We start from the raw sequence: 16949 nt of genomic DNA on the forward strand, positions 1-16949 counted from the left end.
ATCGAGTTGTTGTCAGCCATACTCAGGAATGTCTTCTCGGACAAGAAAAGATTCTCATACACGAAGTAGACCGTCCAGCGCTCGAGTGTCCATTCGGGATCCTCCGTTTCTAGGGGTGTTCCAGCCTCGATGAATAGAGACACGAAGACCTGAGCCCGGTCCAACAGCCGCCGCACCTTAGGGTCAGCGAGAGACCCTGCCCAGATCTCGTACGTTCGTCCACGAGTGACATAGTTATGGACAAGCTTTCCTGGCGGTACAAAGTCCTTCGCATCTTTGTCTTCTTGGACGGCGCTTTCGTACTCAGCAAGGGTGGAAAATGCCTCTGCAGGTTTGCACATTTGTCAACTATGAATACAGCGGCCTAGCCTGATTCCAGACTAGATACTGACCTTCTGGGATGAATGGATTTAATGTCTTGAGCAAGTCAACTGCCGAGGTGTCGCCCACGGTCTTAAACTTTTCATCGTAGGAAATATGGAGATGCGGACGGAGGTCATGAGCAGCGAATCGTAAACGGATGATCAATCCCTTGTAGCCGAAAATTGTTTCATCATCGCCAAAAATTGGGTAAGTAAACTGAGGATGGAAGCTAGAGAGCGTCTTCGGTTTTTGTTCACTGGGCTGGACAAGAGTGATCTGGACGGCGTCATTAGCGTCGCAGGTCCCTAAGCGACATGATTCTTGTCAGCTGGACTGGAGCTCAAGTTATCGGGTAGGGAGAGACATCAGAGGAATAATTACAGTCGCCTTCGCTCGCCATATTGCCTAGGAAAAGAGGAAGTGATAAATCCTTTGTTTGAGGGTGGTAGCTGAATGAAGTCAGTCTCTTTCTGATGACGGCGCGTGTTGAATCGCGTTGCGCGAACCTCAGGTATAACCGTTTCGGGTTTAGCTCCTTGGGAGACTTTCTGGAGGTATGACTTCAACACAATTCCCCATTCTCAGAGTTCGCCTCTCACACTTGCTCGCAGCGAGATTCGAGAGTCAATGTTAACACGATCATGCTAAAACCAAAATATTGTTGAATATATACTTGTCCGAAAGGAACCGGCTAGGATGAACGTGAATAATTATAGGTCGTCTTAACTTTGTGTGCTCATTGAGGATATGCCAGTGATCAGTACTTTTACAATGGTTTTTGTTAGGAAAGCAAGTCAAATACATCGATTGACCTATCACTGACTGGACCAGTACTCCGTACATATGACCCAGTGGTCAACCATGTACTAGCACTTAAGTTGGTTATGTGCAGTTGACCTCGGCTGAATGGGTAGTGGTGCCCCATACAAGGCGGCTACGGGCCGCCGTCAATAGCGGGGAGACTAGGGATTCGACTATACTCCGTACTCGTTACGCTCGGTTCTAACCACACCAGGTTCACTTCACATTTGATGTGTATAGTCTGCGCATTGAATCGAACTGAATCAGTACAGATCAAGAGCTCTATCATCCTCCCGGAACAATGTCAGTCACTGACCCGCAGAGGGTCGCCTTGATCGGATTGGGGACTATCGGTATGTCCATGGCCGCGTTGCATTTGTCTCGTGAGAATGTGACAGTCGACGTATTCGACACAAGACCGGATTTCGACCAGTACCTTCTCAACACTTTGCCAAATTTCCTGGATCAAGGTCCATCATCAACCGTGGCTTCATTGATTGCCTCCGGTCGTTTACATATCCACACCTCACTAGAAACTGCCTGTGCGTCCGCCACGATCGTTCAAGAACAAGGGCCCGAAAACCTCGAATTTAAGCAGACCCTTTGGGCTCAGGTTGAATCATTCGCTCCACTGTCTGCGCACTTCTGGACCAGCACGTCTGGCATTGCCGCATCCGCCCAGCAACAAAAGATGAACGACAAAACTCGCTTGCTTGTTGTGCATCCTTTCAATCCACCGCATATCATGCCACTACTAGAGATTGTACCCTCGCCTGATACGTCGCCAGAGCGGGTGGAGTTTGCGCGCGAGTATTTCTCCGTTCCTGGTTCGAAGCATCGACCTGTGGTACTCCAAAAAGAGATATCAGGGTTTGTGGGGAACCGTCTGGCATTTGCGCTACTACGAGAGGCATGCTATTTGGTACAGGAAGACGTGGTAAGCGCAAAAGATCTCGATACAATCCTGATGGCTAGTTTAGGGCCAAGGTGGGCGGGCAATGGTGTGTTCGAAAGCTATCAGCAAGGGGGTGGTGAAGGTGGGATCCAGGCTTTTCTGGACAAACTAGGTGGCACTATGCAGGTAGTGTGGGATGACTTAGGCAAAGTAAATGTGCTAGGAAATGAAGAGACAAGTTGGAAGGACAAGGTGGTCTCGCAGGTCAACGGAGCTTACGGGACCCTGACGCCAGGACAAGTCCGCGAAAAAGAAGAAAGGCTGAAGGACTTCGTGGCGGTACAGACTAAGAAGTACGGGCATGATGTACCTGAAGCATAGCCATAAAAGACCCAGCTAGGATAATGTAGCACAAGAAGTCTCGAAGCCCAATGCGAATATGACGTCATTCGGCGCATACTAGTGGAATCGTTTGAAGAGGTTGTCGAACAAAGTGCAGAGTCATTTGCTTCATGCAGGTGAAGTAGAAATACCAGTTTATACAGATGTACGTCGAGTGCAACTTGCATTGGAATGGACACTTGCTACATATGACATGCAAGGAATAGCTGAGTAGCCATGTTATACCCACCCTTACTCTGGTATTATACGTTTACACCAACAAAGAATTATCCAGACAATTGATTTAAGGCTATCTTAATATTTTCCTTCATACACGTACAATGCGATTATTATCTTTCCCTACTATTGGGTGGATAGTATGTGGGGAACGGCTTGCGCGTAGGCGAGCCTCCAAGCTCTCTATGGTTTCTCCCCGGCAGTTTAAATAAACATCAACCTCCACAATCTCTACATCTGCAGGTCTCAAGGACGACATGGCTGTTACCTGTGGGTTTGATCTCGATAAACTATAATTCAGAAGGATTCTCCTTTCGCCGTTAAATGGATAGAATTGAGTTGGATAATACATCACCACGCAGGAACGTTGTCAATGACGTCTCACGAGACAATTCAAGGGTGCTAGACTATAGCGACGGAATACATACAATGCAGGAAAGAAATCGCTTGCGCAAGTGGTGGTTGACCAATATCCGCCCGGAAGTAGCCGCTGAAGATGGAGACCCGAGAGACTTCCTTGGTATGCCGTTTAGAAAAGATGCAACAGCTTGATTTCCACTTACTTACCAAAAAGTACAGCCCTTGAGAGAACGTTTCTAGCGTATGTTCGCACGGCAAATGCGCTTGCTTCGTTTGCGATCGTCGCAGCTCAGCTGTTCATCCTTCATCATGATTCTGTCGTGGCTGGGAAAGTACTGGCTTGCCTATCGCTTGCATTTGCTATCTATATCCAACTGATGGGTGCTGTACGGTATTTCAAACAGCAAAGGTTACTTCAGCGGAGAAAGTGCTATATATGGAACCCAGAGAGTATCAGGGTTGCGTTATTGTTCTTTGTGGTAAGTGTTTTATATCGACTTTGCCCTTTTGTGGTATATACTGAAAAGCCTCTGAAGGTATCTACTGTAGCCCTAGTGCTAGTGGTTGTGTTTGGATAGCCCCAGCGAGGAGGAAGTGCATGTGTTGGCTTGCACGCTCTCCGGATATTAGCTTCGTCTGAAACATACAGAGTCTATATATATAACCTCTAGAAAGTTACAGCCACAGCACAGTAGCTTCAAGCCCAATTGATCTCCAACGAGCTTTCGATGCCATGCTTGAATGAATTGTTTGTTAGCTGATACACCAACAGTAGCATATGGTGTCAAGCTCAGATATCTTAATCCGGCTCCTGTTTCATTTTTCTAAGAAGTGTTAAATTTACAAGAGATAGAAGTAAAAGATGATCGACATTGTCGAGGGGATTGAGTGCTTTTGCAACCAAGAACAGGTACTAACCTACTACAGACTGTCAAATATTCTTTTCCCTCCGCAAGCATCCCGAAACAACGAATGCGGCAGGCGAAACTTTGCCTGAAGACCTTAAGGTTAGGAAGGGAAAAGAAATTAATTGCGGTCGAGGAACGTGCGTCCGAATTAAGAACATTTCGGCAGACACCCATGAGCCCTGTAGAAACTTTTATAGAAACAAGCTCAGGAGGTGCTAGCTCTCAATGTTCGGTATACGTATTATCCACTGTTGTTTTACATTCAATCTATTTATTTCACTTGATTCCGGTCAGTCCCCTGGTGCTGTGGGTCTTCCCGCGGTTCCTTTTCCAACTGCGGCGGATCGCAATCTCTCCAACCACACGCCACGTCTTCAATCCAACCTTGACGCTATCGCCGAAGGATTGTTTGTTGCGCCGATTCTTCTTATTCTCCAACTCATTCGCCGTATTGTGTTGCCCGTACCGCCATACCACACATTGGCCGAGCAAGGGCGTTAGAAAGGTGTGTGCGGGAAACAGAACAGTCTCAGTTATTCCGCAATTGGCATCATGATTGAAGTCCTTTAAAGAATCCGAGACACAGCTCTGGAATAAAAGAGGCCGACCATGGAGGGACTTTTCACTTTGCTCGCATTGAGCATTGTGATGGCAGTTACGTGAGTTTATTTCCTTTGATTACCCCACTATTTGAGTGCTCGCGAACTAACTGGCCCATCTTGTATAGATCCTTCGTTGTGGGCTCGTTACCACTTGCATTCACGCTTTCTTCCTCCCAGTTGCGACTGATATCATCCCTTGGTATGGGAGTCTTGGTCGGGACATCCTTGATTGTCATTATCCCGGAGGGGGTAGAAACTCTATACAGCGCAAAATTACCTAATGACCGGAAAGCACTCAACAGTCGCTCGACGGGGCCCGTGACTTGGCAACACCAGAATATTCCGACTGTCGCTACTGCTATGATCCATACCCCTGAAGAAATTAACTCGGTTGATGTCCCTGTATCCTCTTTCGCGGATAAATCTACACTATTGCCTAGTTCCGACTCCACGCCATATGTCACACGCCGTGAGCAGAAAGGAGAGGAGACATCAGACGAAGACAAGAAGAATACACACGATGATGAAGGGAGCTCGCCGCATGCCTGGATTGGGATCGCGCTCATTAGCGGCTTTATCCTCATGTACCTCATCGACAAGCTCCCGGAATTTGCAGCGCCGGCCAAACAGCAACGGACGCCATATCATATTTCTCTCGATAACCTAGGTTCTGGATTGCGCCGCAATTCATCCCCCTCACGAGAAGGGGGCCTGCTGGATGCTGGAAATAGCCCCAGGAGCAGCCACAGCTTCGCAACAACCACCGGACTTGTTATTCATGCGGCCGCCGACGGAATCGCTCTGGGAGCGTCGAGCTCCGATACTGGCCTAAGCTTCATTATATTCCTCGCTATCATGGTCCATAAGGCCCCAGCATCTTTTGGTCTTACGTCAGTCTTGTTGAAGCAGGGTCTCTCCAGCCGCGCTGCGAGAGCGCATTTATTGGTCTTTAGCCTGGCGGCGCCCTTGGGCGCGTTGGCGACTTTCTTATTTGTACAAGTCATGGGCTCAGGGTCCAGCAATGACTTGACTGCTACTCAGTGGAGAACTGGTGTCCTTCTGTTGTTTTCGGCCGGTACATTCTTGTGAGCCTTCCATAACCCAAATCTTACCCAAGAATCTACGATGACTAATGGTCGTTTTGCAGGTACGTCGCCATGCACACAATGCAGGAGAACAATCCAAGTGCTGTCACACGTGAGACACAAGGGAACGGATATGGCGACTCAAGAGACCTTCCGTCCAAGTCCAACAAATCCATGAGGGATTTGATTGCTTCTGTTGTCGGCATGATTTTGCCGCTGTTTTTGCAACTCGGCCATGCCCACTAACATCTTTTTCACGGTCATCTACTATCCTTACTGCTAGACTGGACCTTTCCACAGATTATAGCGATCACGTACTCAGCTTCATACCCACGGTAAAATGTTTGTTTGCATTTGCATGGAAACTTAGCGTTCAGATTGGGAACATAGACTTGGAAGTCTTCTGGTGACGGAGCATGTCTGTCTAACTACTGCTTCATGGCTCTCGTATATGCTGCGATTCATGTATTCTCTTGTTGTTATATGTATTGGAAGACTGTATTGCTCTTGTTGCTTCAAAATTCTGCGCCGCATGGTGCCGTATAACCGTGCCCAGCCTAGACCATGCGACCGGGTACCTTTTTAGAAGTTTCTGCCTATTGTATTATTGATTTGCTTATGACCATCTCGGTCATCATTGCATGCTCTGACCGGGATCAGATTGACGTAGACCTGGAGATAAGCAGTTATATAAAGCCGGGAGGGAACCAAGCGTGTTAGACAATCCCAATTGCCCTGACTCTGCTTAGACCGGTACTTGACCGGTGATGCAACAATTTGTCAAGTCTGACATACCCGGGATCTGCACAGTTCCATGGTCGGATGCTGCATGACGTTCTCTTACCCAAGGACTTGGGACAAGTAGAATCTAGGATACAACTATTCGATCCGAAAAGTTAAGTTATTGTTCCTTTGTGTGTCGGTTGCCAAACGGAGTGGGCTTGAGTGGGCACGAGAGAACTCTGGCCACTGGGCATATTTGTACTCAGACAAAGAGGGCTTGTTGAATGCAAATTTGCTGGCTGTTCCTGTCTTCCTTTTGATTGCTTCTTTCCATCTTCATCCACTGCCTCTTTCCTCTTTTCACCTTGTCCAAACGACACCGTCCTCAGTCGATCCCTACCATACAGGATTGGTTAGTACCTATTGCTTAGGTAGTATTCTCAAACTACCCAGAAGGTGCTCCTCCACAGATTCTTCACAATTTGACATAGGGTTACATGCTCCCAATTGGTACGGGTGGAGCGATAGCTGAGAATAAGTGTTTGAACGAAAAGAGAGAATTCCAGTGGGACCACATATGAAAAAAAAGAAAAGAAAAGAAAAGAAAAACAAAAAAGGAAGAAGAGAAAAAAACATACAAACCCAGACACAGACACGAAGATCCGTCTGACTGTTTGAATGCCAGTCGAAGATACTTCTCCCGTTGACACATACCTATCATCATCCCCACGAGGTCTTTTTTTCCTTCCCCCGTACATTCATCAAGTACATGTACGGAAAGTGGATCAACAAGGCACTAATCAGAAGCGTCGACTGCTTGGCGGGTCTGCTTTCCAATGACCGCACCTGACGAACCCCATCAACGAGTCACGACATTGCATGATTATTCGAGATTAAATTAGGTACTCGTCAGTCTTGTTCTTTCTCCGCTTGCTTCCAGCCTGGTGAGGACCCCCGACTGCTGGCATCTGGATGGCCTGGAGAGACGTTCAAGGTCCTGTGTAGTTCTTTCCACAACCATTTCTCATCCCCCAGTTAACCTGTTCGCCCTTTCCCTCTTTCTGACGTCTTCTCTTCCCTTGTCCTATTCCTCTTTCCCCCCCTATTTCCGGGCTATCGCCAGTCACTTTCCCAATCCGACCGTCGGAGATCGTCCGCTTATTATATCGCTATTTTCCTGCTCCTTCACCTAATCAGCGCAACATCGTATTTCTTTCCTATATTATTGCCTTTCTTTCTTTATACCCCCCTTCCTCGATCTCGTACATTCTCTATATCTCATTACTACACTCGTTCTTCCTTTCTCGATCTATGCACGACACAGAATCCCGAGGCATTTGTGTGAGGCGAGATCGATATTCGTGAAGGTTGGGTAGTGTCTGGTGGATGATATAACCGCCCTACAGCGCGCCACTTCCTCCCCCCTCGGGACGTTCTTTTTCGACTCGGTTCGCCAACGGGATGAGTCCGCGGAGTGTCCCTGAACAGCCGGCGACAGCCCATACCCGAACGTGTTCGGCCACGGATTCGGTCGCTTCGCTTTCGAGTGCCCATTCGAGGTCGTTATCTTCGAACAAAACTATTACTTCGATCCCCCCGAATCTTCTTCCTTCAGCACCCGCATCGCCGCCGACCCCTGCTCCTAGTCCCACCCCTCATCAGAGACCTCCGACATGGCTGTCAGCCGATGAAGACGATGACGCTTTCCTTTTAAATGCCAGGATTCATTTCAGTTCCCTGTCCAGCTTTAAAAGGCAGAAATTCTTGGAGGGTATTCTTAGTCTATGTGATAGCCAACATCTCAGTTTTGTCTCTAGTTACGTCAGTCCTCGCTTGAGAAAGGACCCGTTTCTGGTCTTTCCGACAGAGTTATGCTTGCGGGTATGTAATATGCACTTTCAGCCGTGCGGCTACTGGCGTATGGCAACTCGCGAACTCGGCTGACTTTTGGCGTTTTCTCCTCCGTCGCTTCGCCTAGGTACTTTCGTTCATCGATGATCCGAAGACATTAGCAAGAGCATCTCAGGTATCGAGGCGGTGGCGGGAACTATTGAACGATGATATCACATGGAAAAACCTCTGCGAGAAGCATGCGTATGCTTCTCGTAAGTCTTCGGAGGATGACCGGGATTTCGTAGACCCTTTCCACACTCAACACATGCATACTGTCTCCGGCACAAACTCCCTGACCGGATCGAGGAGTTCGCTCACTTCCAGCCATCAGCCCCGGGATGGCCACCCCGGTCTGACTCGCTCCCTGTCCGGGGACTGGCTTGCGTCAGCAAGCTTGTCTTCACGAAAGCGGAGAGTCCGGCCTTTGTCATACAGGACCCATTTCAAACAGAAATATATGGTGGAATCCGCCTGGAATAAAGGTGGACGATGCACCCAACGGCATATTACGCCCGATCAGGGAGTTGTTACGAGCCTGCACCTCACGCCCAAGTATATTGTGGTTGCTCTAGACAACGCTAAGATTCATATCTATGACACCAATGGAGATAATCAGAAGACGCTGCAAGGTCATGTGATGGGCGTATGGGCCATGGTACCCTGGGATGACATACTGGTGAGCGGTGGGTGTGACCGCGATGTCCGTGTCTGGAACATGGCTACTGGGTAAGCCGAGTCCTTCACATCGGCATTCAAGGGCAGAGAGACTGACCTTGCATGTGAAACAGAGCCGGTATCTACCTATTGCGTGGTCACACATCGACTGTGCGCTGCTTAAAAATGTCTGACAAGAATACGGCTATCTCGGGGTCTAGAGATACCACGCTACGGATATGGGATCTGGCTTCAGGAACTTGTAGAAATGTCCTGGTTGGACACCAGGCTAGTGTCCGGTGCCTAGCGATTCATGGGGATTTAGTTGTTTCTGGAAGCTATGATACCACTGCACGCATTTGGAGTATCTCCGAGGGGCGATGTCTCCGCACTCTTTCGGGCCATTTTAGTCAAATTTATGCAATCGCCTTCGATGGCAGGCGAATCGCTACCGGTAGTCTGGACACCAGTGTGCGGATATGGGACCCGCAAAGTGGCCAGTGCCATGCTATCCTGCAAGGCCATACATCTTTAGTGGGGCAGCTGCAGATGCGGGGTGACACACTCGTCACTGGCGGCTCGGACGGGTCTGTCCGTGTTTGGTCTCTGACCAAAATGACCCCAATCCACAGGCTAGCGGCACATGACAATAGCGTGACAAGCCTTCAGTTTGACAGCTCGCGGATTGTCAGCGGTGGTAGTGACGGCCGTGTTAAGGTGTGGAGTCTACAAACCGGACAGTTACTCCGGGAATTGTCCTCACCCGCAGAGGCGGTTTGGAGGGTGGCCTTCGAAGAGGAAAAGGCTGTGATCATGGCGAGTAGATCGGGTCGGACAGTCATGGAGGTAAGAGTCTCATCAGATTACCCCGTGGTCGATTGATTGACCCGTTATTTGCAGGTTTGGACTTTCTCGCCTCCTCCGGAAGACAATACCGATGAATTCGTGCCACGGAGTTCATCAAGTACTCCTGGGATGCGCCCTGCCCAAGATGATAACCGACAGAGAGCATACCATTCAGACCCTCCACCGATACCCCTGGGCAACGATGATGATCAACTAATGCCGGACGCCCCTTCCTAGCACACTCTTCTCCCATGATTCGACGCTCGCACGATCCTGTAATCTTTCCCCACCTTATTATGACTGGGGGTAATAATCAGAGTATCTACTTTGTTTCCGAGGACCTCTAGGATCTTGTCGCATCCGAAACATCCCGTCATCAGTTTTGAACCGCCATCACGGACCAGGATTTGCATTATGGGTGTTGGTGTTTCTTTTGCTTTCCAACCGTACCGTTGTCCGTCCCCACGAACTACAACGCAGATGGAGTTTCAGGGGGGAAATTGTCTGCTTATGCAACCGCCGGCGTACCAGCGTGATTTGTTTTGTTAAGACTTATTTTTATTCTTTATAATAGGTTAGATGATATCCGCCTCAGGAGGCGATGGATTCGGGCTCTAAAGGGATCTGTGGCTTCTAACTACATAAAAGTGAAGAGAATATATGGGGTTCCATCCCAACAACATATACAAACTGTATTTTCATGAGCGAGAACCTTTTGTTCGATTCGAGGGTGTACATTCGATTGCCATCGGGACTTACACTCCTTCGTATGTAGTTTTCGGTACTGTGCGCTACCGTTTTTCTCAACTAACTGCGTAGTCACTAACTTCAAAAAACCTAGTGATGACTAAGCCCCATGTGGCATTGGTTTCTCCGCATCCCCGCTAGAGGCATGGAGGCACTCACTATAGTGGGTTTTTAAACTGTTCGGGTTATCTTTCGAGGTAACATCACAGAGTTTGCCAAGATAGACACCTGACCGACCAGATACTCGTATCCCAGGTTCGTCTGTACGCATTATGCTCAATGGCCTGGCAGGTATACGGTTCTTGAAAAGGGCTTTCTGACTTTGAACCAATTCCTACTATTTCCTTCTCTTCTTCTCTCCCTTTCACTTTGCTTGCATTCGGGAAACACTGGGTCGTTTGCTACTATCTTCTGCTATATTTGAATCACTCAGCGGGACGAACTTACTTAAGCTATAGTACGCGAATATGGTATATGGGGGGAAGCCGAGCACGGGATGCTACTTGTGCCGCAAACGGAAGATCAAGGTAGGATTGTAACAAGAACCTTGCTATCCTAGCCTCACTTTCACCTTCCTTACCCGGCTGGACTCCATGGAATCCAAGGGTTCATTCATCTTGATTCGGACCACGAAGCTAAGCGCAACTTAAAGTGTGATGAAGCGCTACCGGGATGTCGAAACTGCTCTGTATACGGACGACCATGTCCAGGATATCGACCAGATACGATCTTCCGGAATGAGAATCAAAAAGTGGAACGGCTGATGAGGAAAAGAAGCATCACACCCACGGATAGCCAGCGCAGCAGTCGGAGTTCCTCCGTCAGTCATAGCACTTCCGTCAGTCATAGCAGTCCAGAACTGCCACTAATACTTCCCCTTGTCGCCGACTCCACGTGGGAGGAGCGAGCAGTCTGCCACTTCTTTGATCAGTTCACGTGTGTTAGTGATGAGGCATTGAACCACCTGGGGTTTTTGCCTTCCCTGTATGCTACGTGTCGTGACAGTAGGCCAGACGATCCGGTATCCTCCTGCCTAAAGCTGGCAACCGAAGCAGCTGCTCTCATTACACTGAGCAACCATATGAAAGCGCCTCCGCTTCTCCTCAAAGCAAGAGGGTACTATGGCTTGGCGCTCCATGGGCTTCGGCGCTTACTGGGCACACGGTCTCAGGCAGTCAAAGACGAAACTTTTGCGACGATGGTCATTCTCTCTATCTTTGAAGACATCGCCGGAGAACGAAACGGGCTCTATAGCTCACATACAAAGGGATTCGGACTTCTGATGGCGATGCGAGGTGAAAGCCAACTAAGCCATGCACAAGGTCGAGATTTGTTCATTTGTGCTTATGCGCATACTGTTAGTTTTAGTTTGCCCGATTATGTGCGGAGAAGACTAACGAGCTGCGTAGCTTATTGAGAGCATAGTCCTACGGACACGGCCCCGGCATGGTAGTACTAGTACAGAACTGATTGTCGGGCAACTTGACGGATCCGAGCCAGTGCCTAGGCTAATACAAACGGCAACCAAGATTGGTCAGCTATTTGCCGAAAGCTCTTCCCACCAGGGGTCATTAGATATAGATAACATTACACAACTCACTACATGGATAGAGACCGGCAATTCCTTAGCTCTGGAGATGGCTAACTGGAGTCAGCATTTACCGGATCACTGGCTCCCCCTCATCGTCAGTACGGCTACGGGCGGATCGCTCATGACTTATCAGAATGCATCTATTGCAGCAATTTGGACATATTACCGTGCGGCTCGGATTAGCCTCCAGAGACATCTACTTGATCTACGCCGGAACCTTGCCTCGCTTGTCGGCGACAACCAGGCCAGCGATGTCCACTGCCATGCAGCGCTGGAGGAGATTCAGGAGATGACTAGTGACACCTGTCGCAGCATTCCATTTTCGTTAGGGGATGTCGATGCATTTGGGCAATCAATCCCAACCTCTACTGAGGGACGACCTCCCATTCGCGCTCTTTACGGATATCTGATGCTGTGGCCGCTATGGTATGTTCTGACGTTCGGCATGTGCACAGTGGCACAGATGGAGCAAATCCGAAGCGCCCTGGGCAGTGTCGGCTCTGTGCTGGGCATCAAGCTGGCGTTTATATTGGCGCAACAGGGAAGCATGTCCCAACATGCAACCGCATTGACCCCAAACCCTTACCGTTTTCTACCATCGACGGGCTAAAACCCTTGTACATGAAGCCTGTCGTGTGGGCAGCTGTCAATATAGTTTACGACTACCGTGTATAATGCTTATGAACTCCTGTACTATTGGCGAAGGGGATGGGTTTCTTTCTCGTTCCTTGTATATTTGAATGATATCTCCTGTTCCTAGCCTCGATCTATAATAGACAGCATTATGGTCAAGCTCCGGTAGTGGACGGATAGAATGACGTCATTGATATTGGCTCCACTTTTGGACGGTCTGTCCATGACATAAACGAACAGGGAACTCATTCGTAGTCGGAGTACTCCTGGTGCATAAATCCGGGCCTAATATCAAGCGCCTTTGCACATCGGCGCTCCACATCCGAGATGATAGTGAGTCCAGCTCAGGGCTGCATGCCGGCTTAGCCGTTCACGGACCCTTGAACTACCAAAGTCAATGTCCTTGGACAACCAGTTACTGGTCCAGACCCCCGAGATAAGCTGCGGTTGCTGACGACATTGTCCTGACTTAGGTTCTATATAGCCTAACCGAATGCCCCTCGGCACACCCTGCTTCATATCTACACATTCTTCGGGGAACTTGGGACGATCCCCCCCCTCCTTCCTTCACCATAGTCAATTGACTCTGTTTGCCAGCCTAGAATCCTTCTTTAAGCTGCATTGAACTAAATTCAGCGCTTTTGAGCTTTGCTTTGTTGCTGCATTCAAGTAGTCACGCTTCTCAGTTACACTACACCAGTTGCCGTAATCTTTCAAGACTTTACCACACTACCGCCGTCATGGCTACGCAGGAACGCAGACTTCCCATGGGGAAGATCGAGCCTAATACGGGGAAATATTTCGTGAATTGTGCCCTGGGAGGCATTATCGGTAGGCTTCCTCTAAAGTTGCCATGTACTTGAAAGAAACAATGCTAACATATCTCTTCTTCTTCGCTTTGGTCGTCATGTACAGCATGTGGTACGTTCTTTAATTCTAGACCATATCGCTCTCCGCGGGCGCAATCTAACGTTGTAATCATCTCGTAGGACCTACCCATACATCAGTCACACCACTTGATCTGGTCAAGTGTCGCCGTCAGGTTGATCCCAAGATCTACACCTCGAATATCTCAGCGTGGCGCTCTATCTTCGCGAAGGAAGGACTACGCGGGGTATTCTTTGGTTGGTCTCCAACATTCATCGGGTACTCCTTCCAGGGCGCAGGTAAATATGGATTCTACGAGTACTTCAAGTACCTCTACGGCGACCAAATGTTCCCCAACATGAACCGCACGGTGGTATACCTAGGTGCCAGTGCATCGGCCGAATTTATCGCAGACATGGCCCTCTGCCCCTTCGAGGCGATCAAGGTGCGGATGCAGACGACTCTGCCGCCCTTTGCGCAAACGATGCGCGAAGGCTGGAGCAAGATCGTCGCCCAGGAAGGTTTCGGCGGTCTGTATAAGGGACTGTATCCACTTTGGGCGCGACAGATCCCTTACACTATGACCAAGTTCGCTACCTTTGAGGAGACGGTCAATGCCATCTATAAGACTTTGGGCAAACCGAAGGACAGCTGCAGTGGACTGCAGCAGACTGGCATCAGTTTCATGGGCGGTTACATTGCGGGCATTTTCTGTGCGATTGTCAGCCACCCGGCTGATGTTATGGTTAGCAAGCTTAATGCCGATCGTCAGGGTGAGTTGGGTCTGATGAGTCTTGATGGGTGGTCATTGTGATTTGGTGCTGACGGTATCTTAGCTGGTGAGTCAGCCATGAAGGCCGTATCGCGCATTTATGGAAATATCGGATTTTCGGGCCTATGGAACGGTCTTCCCGTCCGTATCGTCATGCTGGGTACACTGACTGGGTTCCAATGGTTGATGTAAGTGGTCCATCATCTTCTTTACTGACAGTGATTGACGGATTTTATATAGTTATGACTCGTTCAAGGTGTTCCTTGGTCTTCCGACCACTGGTGGGCATTAAAACCTTACATATCGACCGATCTAGATATCAACGCTATGAGCTTAGTAGAAAGTCCAGAATGATTAATGTTCATGATGCACCACTTTGATAGTTCGTCGTAGGGTTTCATATGCCATAGTAATTGTCTAGACACAAGCGCCGCTGACCGCCTCCGATCACGATGCGGCAGAATGGCAGCCGCGATTCCAAACCATCGCCAGTCTAATAATCAGACACCAGCGATTGGGGCAGAATTGTGTCATTTGAACTCGCGCCACTTGTTGTGAGACTAGCTTTGACTCAGAAGTAATCGTTGGTTTCAGTAAACTCAAAGATCCTTGTTGTCTCGTGCCTCGCCGAGGAACCTTACCGGTCCCGTGGAAAGGGATCCCCGACGACTTTCGCATCCTCCAGACGTACACAGCACCTCTCACTCGCCAGCGCTTTGTCCCTGAACCACTTCTGTCGACTGGGAGTCTGAGACCAAGTGTTACTCAACGCAACCCCCCAATTAATCCCGCAACGAGACCTCAACTCCCCCATCCAAACCCTCATCTACGAATCATATCACCGATCTCACCTCGAATCTCGACTTTTACCCCAGATCTCGACAACAACAACTCAATTTCAATCACAACGAAAAGCCGCCATATAACAGCAAACACAATGGAGCCCTCCACAAACCAGTCAACGTCAATCGAGTCCTCGAACCCCCCAAGCGTCGAACATGCCTACAAACGCAAATGCGTCGCTCTAAAGAAGCGCTTAAATGAGATCGAGAAAGAGAACGATCTCATGCGCGTCCGTAACCGCCGCGGCTGGCAATACATCCACAAGATGCGTCTCGAGTCGTGCATTCTGCTCGAGCGCCTAGCCAAGGTCACCGGCATGGCAGAGGAGGCCCAGGCAGGCGTCAACCCGGAGCTACGGGCCCGCGCCGCGGCAATGATGTCCAATGCGGCGGTTCTGGACCCCGGTGACAAGGAGGGTGGTGGTAGTGGCGGTGGTGCGTATTTTGCGGATGATACGGAGGGGAGCTCGGATGAACAGCCACCTACTGTTAGTTTTTTTCTCTTTTCTTTTTTCTTTCCTCCCCCCCCCTGAATGGATGGATTTAACTAATGTTATCACAGCCCCAAGAACGGCCCCTCCGTGTGAAACGATCCCGGAAATCAAATGTCGGCGACGGTGTGGATGATGATGCTGCCCCGTCTGCTAACAATGCGCCTGAGTCTTCGTCCGCTGCTGGGTCGGCCTCGCTTCCGCGGCTAGCGCCTGCCCCGTCGCAGGAGGACATGACTTCTTCGTTCCGCATCCAGGCGGGCAACGGCTCGGCACAAGATAAAGAGAACAATACCGGCTCTGGAAGTGACCGTGGCGGTAGCCAGAACCCGGAGTCCGGGTCAAGAGAACCTGGCCAAGGAGAGGTCTCTGTGGAGCCAACGACGCCTATGGACATGGATACTAAGGAGCCGAAGGAGGAGAGTTAGTTGCGGGGTTTTCTTTGGGCTCAATGGATGATGGGTTGGGGTGCTGTATCTTTATTATCTTATATTCTTAGTTCTTTGTGTCTTTTCCTATATCTACGGGGGGGTTCTCGGGGTTCTTGTTTGTTCTTGTTTACTAAAATTAAGATTAGGGAGTTTGATTTTTTTTAATATCCCATTGTTGTATTTGCACGAAGGTGCGAAATATACATTCTGTTCGTGGGATGGGAATGATGGGTGTTTGCTACGTGGTATGACAGCTACCGTTACGAAGTCGGAGTTGTATCTTTGATAAAAGAACAGTGTGTTGTTGTAGATGGTGCCGAAAAGCTATTCTTGTTCGGTCTTTTGCACCCGCCTGTGTAACTAATGTCATACTGTATTGTACATGAGATGGTTATGCGTAGCTATCATAGCAATGCGATCTTGTCCGTTCGCCCTGACGCCAGTTCCAGTACAATGCAATGGGAAGAATGATTAATGAAAGCGGGATGTAGAACGATAAAACTGTGAACATGATGAGGCAGATGATCGTCCATTGACGGGGACTTTAATCAACGCCAGCGTATAAGTCGACCACGATATTGATGGCTGCAACAAGGATCTCTGCAGCGATGAGGACGATGACTGCATTTGGGTTAGTATATGGTAGTTGGATTTCAGGGTAGTAGAGGGTGGTGGCTTACCGATCCATTCTAGATACTCACCGTGTCGGTGAGTTAATTGGTCTTTGAGGACGGCCAGAAGATCTGCAATCACGTCTAGTCGTTCGTTCAGGAGACTGACTCGTTGGTCCATCTCGAGGTAACTCCGCACGGCCTGGTAGACAGGCT

General features: G+C 49.2%; 7 protein-coding genes across 7 annotated transcripts; 6 read left to right on the forward strand and 1 right to left on the reverse strand.

Annotated features, from left to right (window-relative positions):
* Positions 1 to 12: 12 nt before the first annotated feature.
* Positions 13 to 836, reverse strand: ANOM_010842 (histone acetyltransferase type B catalytic subunit; the record flags this gene model as incomplete). Its single annotated transcript, XM_015556098.1, has 4 exons — positions 13 to 21; positions 72 to 325; positions 393 to 668; positions 745 to 836. Coding segments are annotated over 4 exons (621 nt in total), but the record flags the coding sequence as incomplete, so codon positions are not given.
* A 629-nt stretch (positions 837 to 1465) lies between these two features.
* Positions 1466 to 2440, forward strand: ANOM_010843 (putative 3-hydroxyacyl-CoA dehyrogenase; the record flags this gene model as incomplete). The annotated part of the gene is made up of 1 exon (XM_015556099.1): positions 1466 to 2440. The coding sequence occupies one exon, from the start codon at positions 1466 to 1468 to the stop codon at positions 2438 to 2440; it is 975 nt and encodes a 324-aa protein (XP_015401573.1).
* A 2114-nt stretch (positions 2441 to 4554) lies between these two features.
* Positions 4555 to 6211, forward strand: ANOM_010844 (Mn(2+) transporter ATX2; the record flags this gene model as incomplete). The annotated part of the gene is made up of 3 exons (XM_015556100.1): positions 4555 to 4604; positions 4673 to 5632; positions 5695 to 6211. 3 exons carry the CDS (start codon positions 4555 to 4557, stop codon positions 5876 to 5878), a joined length of 1194 nt encoding a protein of 397 aa, XP_015401570.1. The 3' UTR covers positions 5879 to 6211.
* Positions 6212 to 7816: 1605 nt separating this feature from the next.
* On the forward strand, positions 7817 to 9985 carry ANOM_010845 (F-box/WD repeat-containing protein; the record flags this gene model as incomplete). Its single annotated transcript, XM_015556101.1, has 4 exons — positions 7817 to 8236; positions 8334 to 8974; positions 9037 to 9748; positions 9803 to 9985. 4 exons carry the CDS (start codon positions 7817 to 7819, stop codon positions 9983 to 9985), a joined length of 1956 nt encoding a protein of 651 aa, XP_015401571.1.
* Positions 9986 to 11258: 1273 nt separating this feature from the next.
* ANOM_010846 (putative C6 transcription factor) lies at positions 11259 to 12696 on the forward strand (the record flags this gene model as incomplete). Its single annotated transcript, XM_015556102.1, has 2 exons — positions 11259 to 11852; positions 11905 to 12696. The coding sequence occupies 2 exons, from the start codon at positions 11259 to 11261 to the stop codon at positions 12694 to 12696; spliced, it is 1386 nt and encodes a 461-aa protein (XP_015401568.1).
* A 763-nt stretch (positions 12697 to 13459) lies between these two features.
* On the forward strand, positions 13460 to 14650 carry ANOM_010847 (putative mitochondrial phosphate transporter Pic2; the record flags this gene model as incomplete). Its single annotated transcript, XM_015556103.1, has 4 exons — positions 13460 to 13550; positions 13709 to 14359; positions 14423 to 14546; positions 14599 to 14650. 4 exons carry the CDS (start codon positions 13460 to 13462, stop codon positions 14648 to 14650), a joined length of 918 nt encoding a protein of 305 aa, XP_015401569.1.
* A 645-nt stretch (positions 14651 to 15295) lies between these two features.
* Positions 15296 to 16166, forward strand: ANOM_010848 (uncharacterized protein; the record flags this gene model as incomplete). The annotated part of the gene is made up of 2 exons (XM_015556104.1): positions 15296 to 15688; positions 15763 to 16166. The coding sequence occupies 2 exons, from the start codon at positions 15296 to 15298 to the stop codon at positions 16117 to 16119; spliced, it is 750 nt and encodes a 249-aa protein (XP_015401567.1). The 3' UTR covers positions 16120 to 16166.
* Between the last annotated feature and the right edge of the window lie 783 nt (positions 16167 to 16949).

Source organism: Aspergillus nomiae (genome assembly GCF_001204775.2).
Source record: "Aspergillus nomiae NRRL 13137 chromosome Unknown contig00566, whole genome shotgun sequence".
NCBI classification, from domain to species: Eukaryota; Fungi; Ascomycota; class Eurotiomycetes; order Eurotiales; family Aspergillaceae; genus Aspergillus; species Aspergillus nomiae.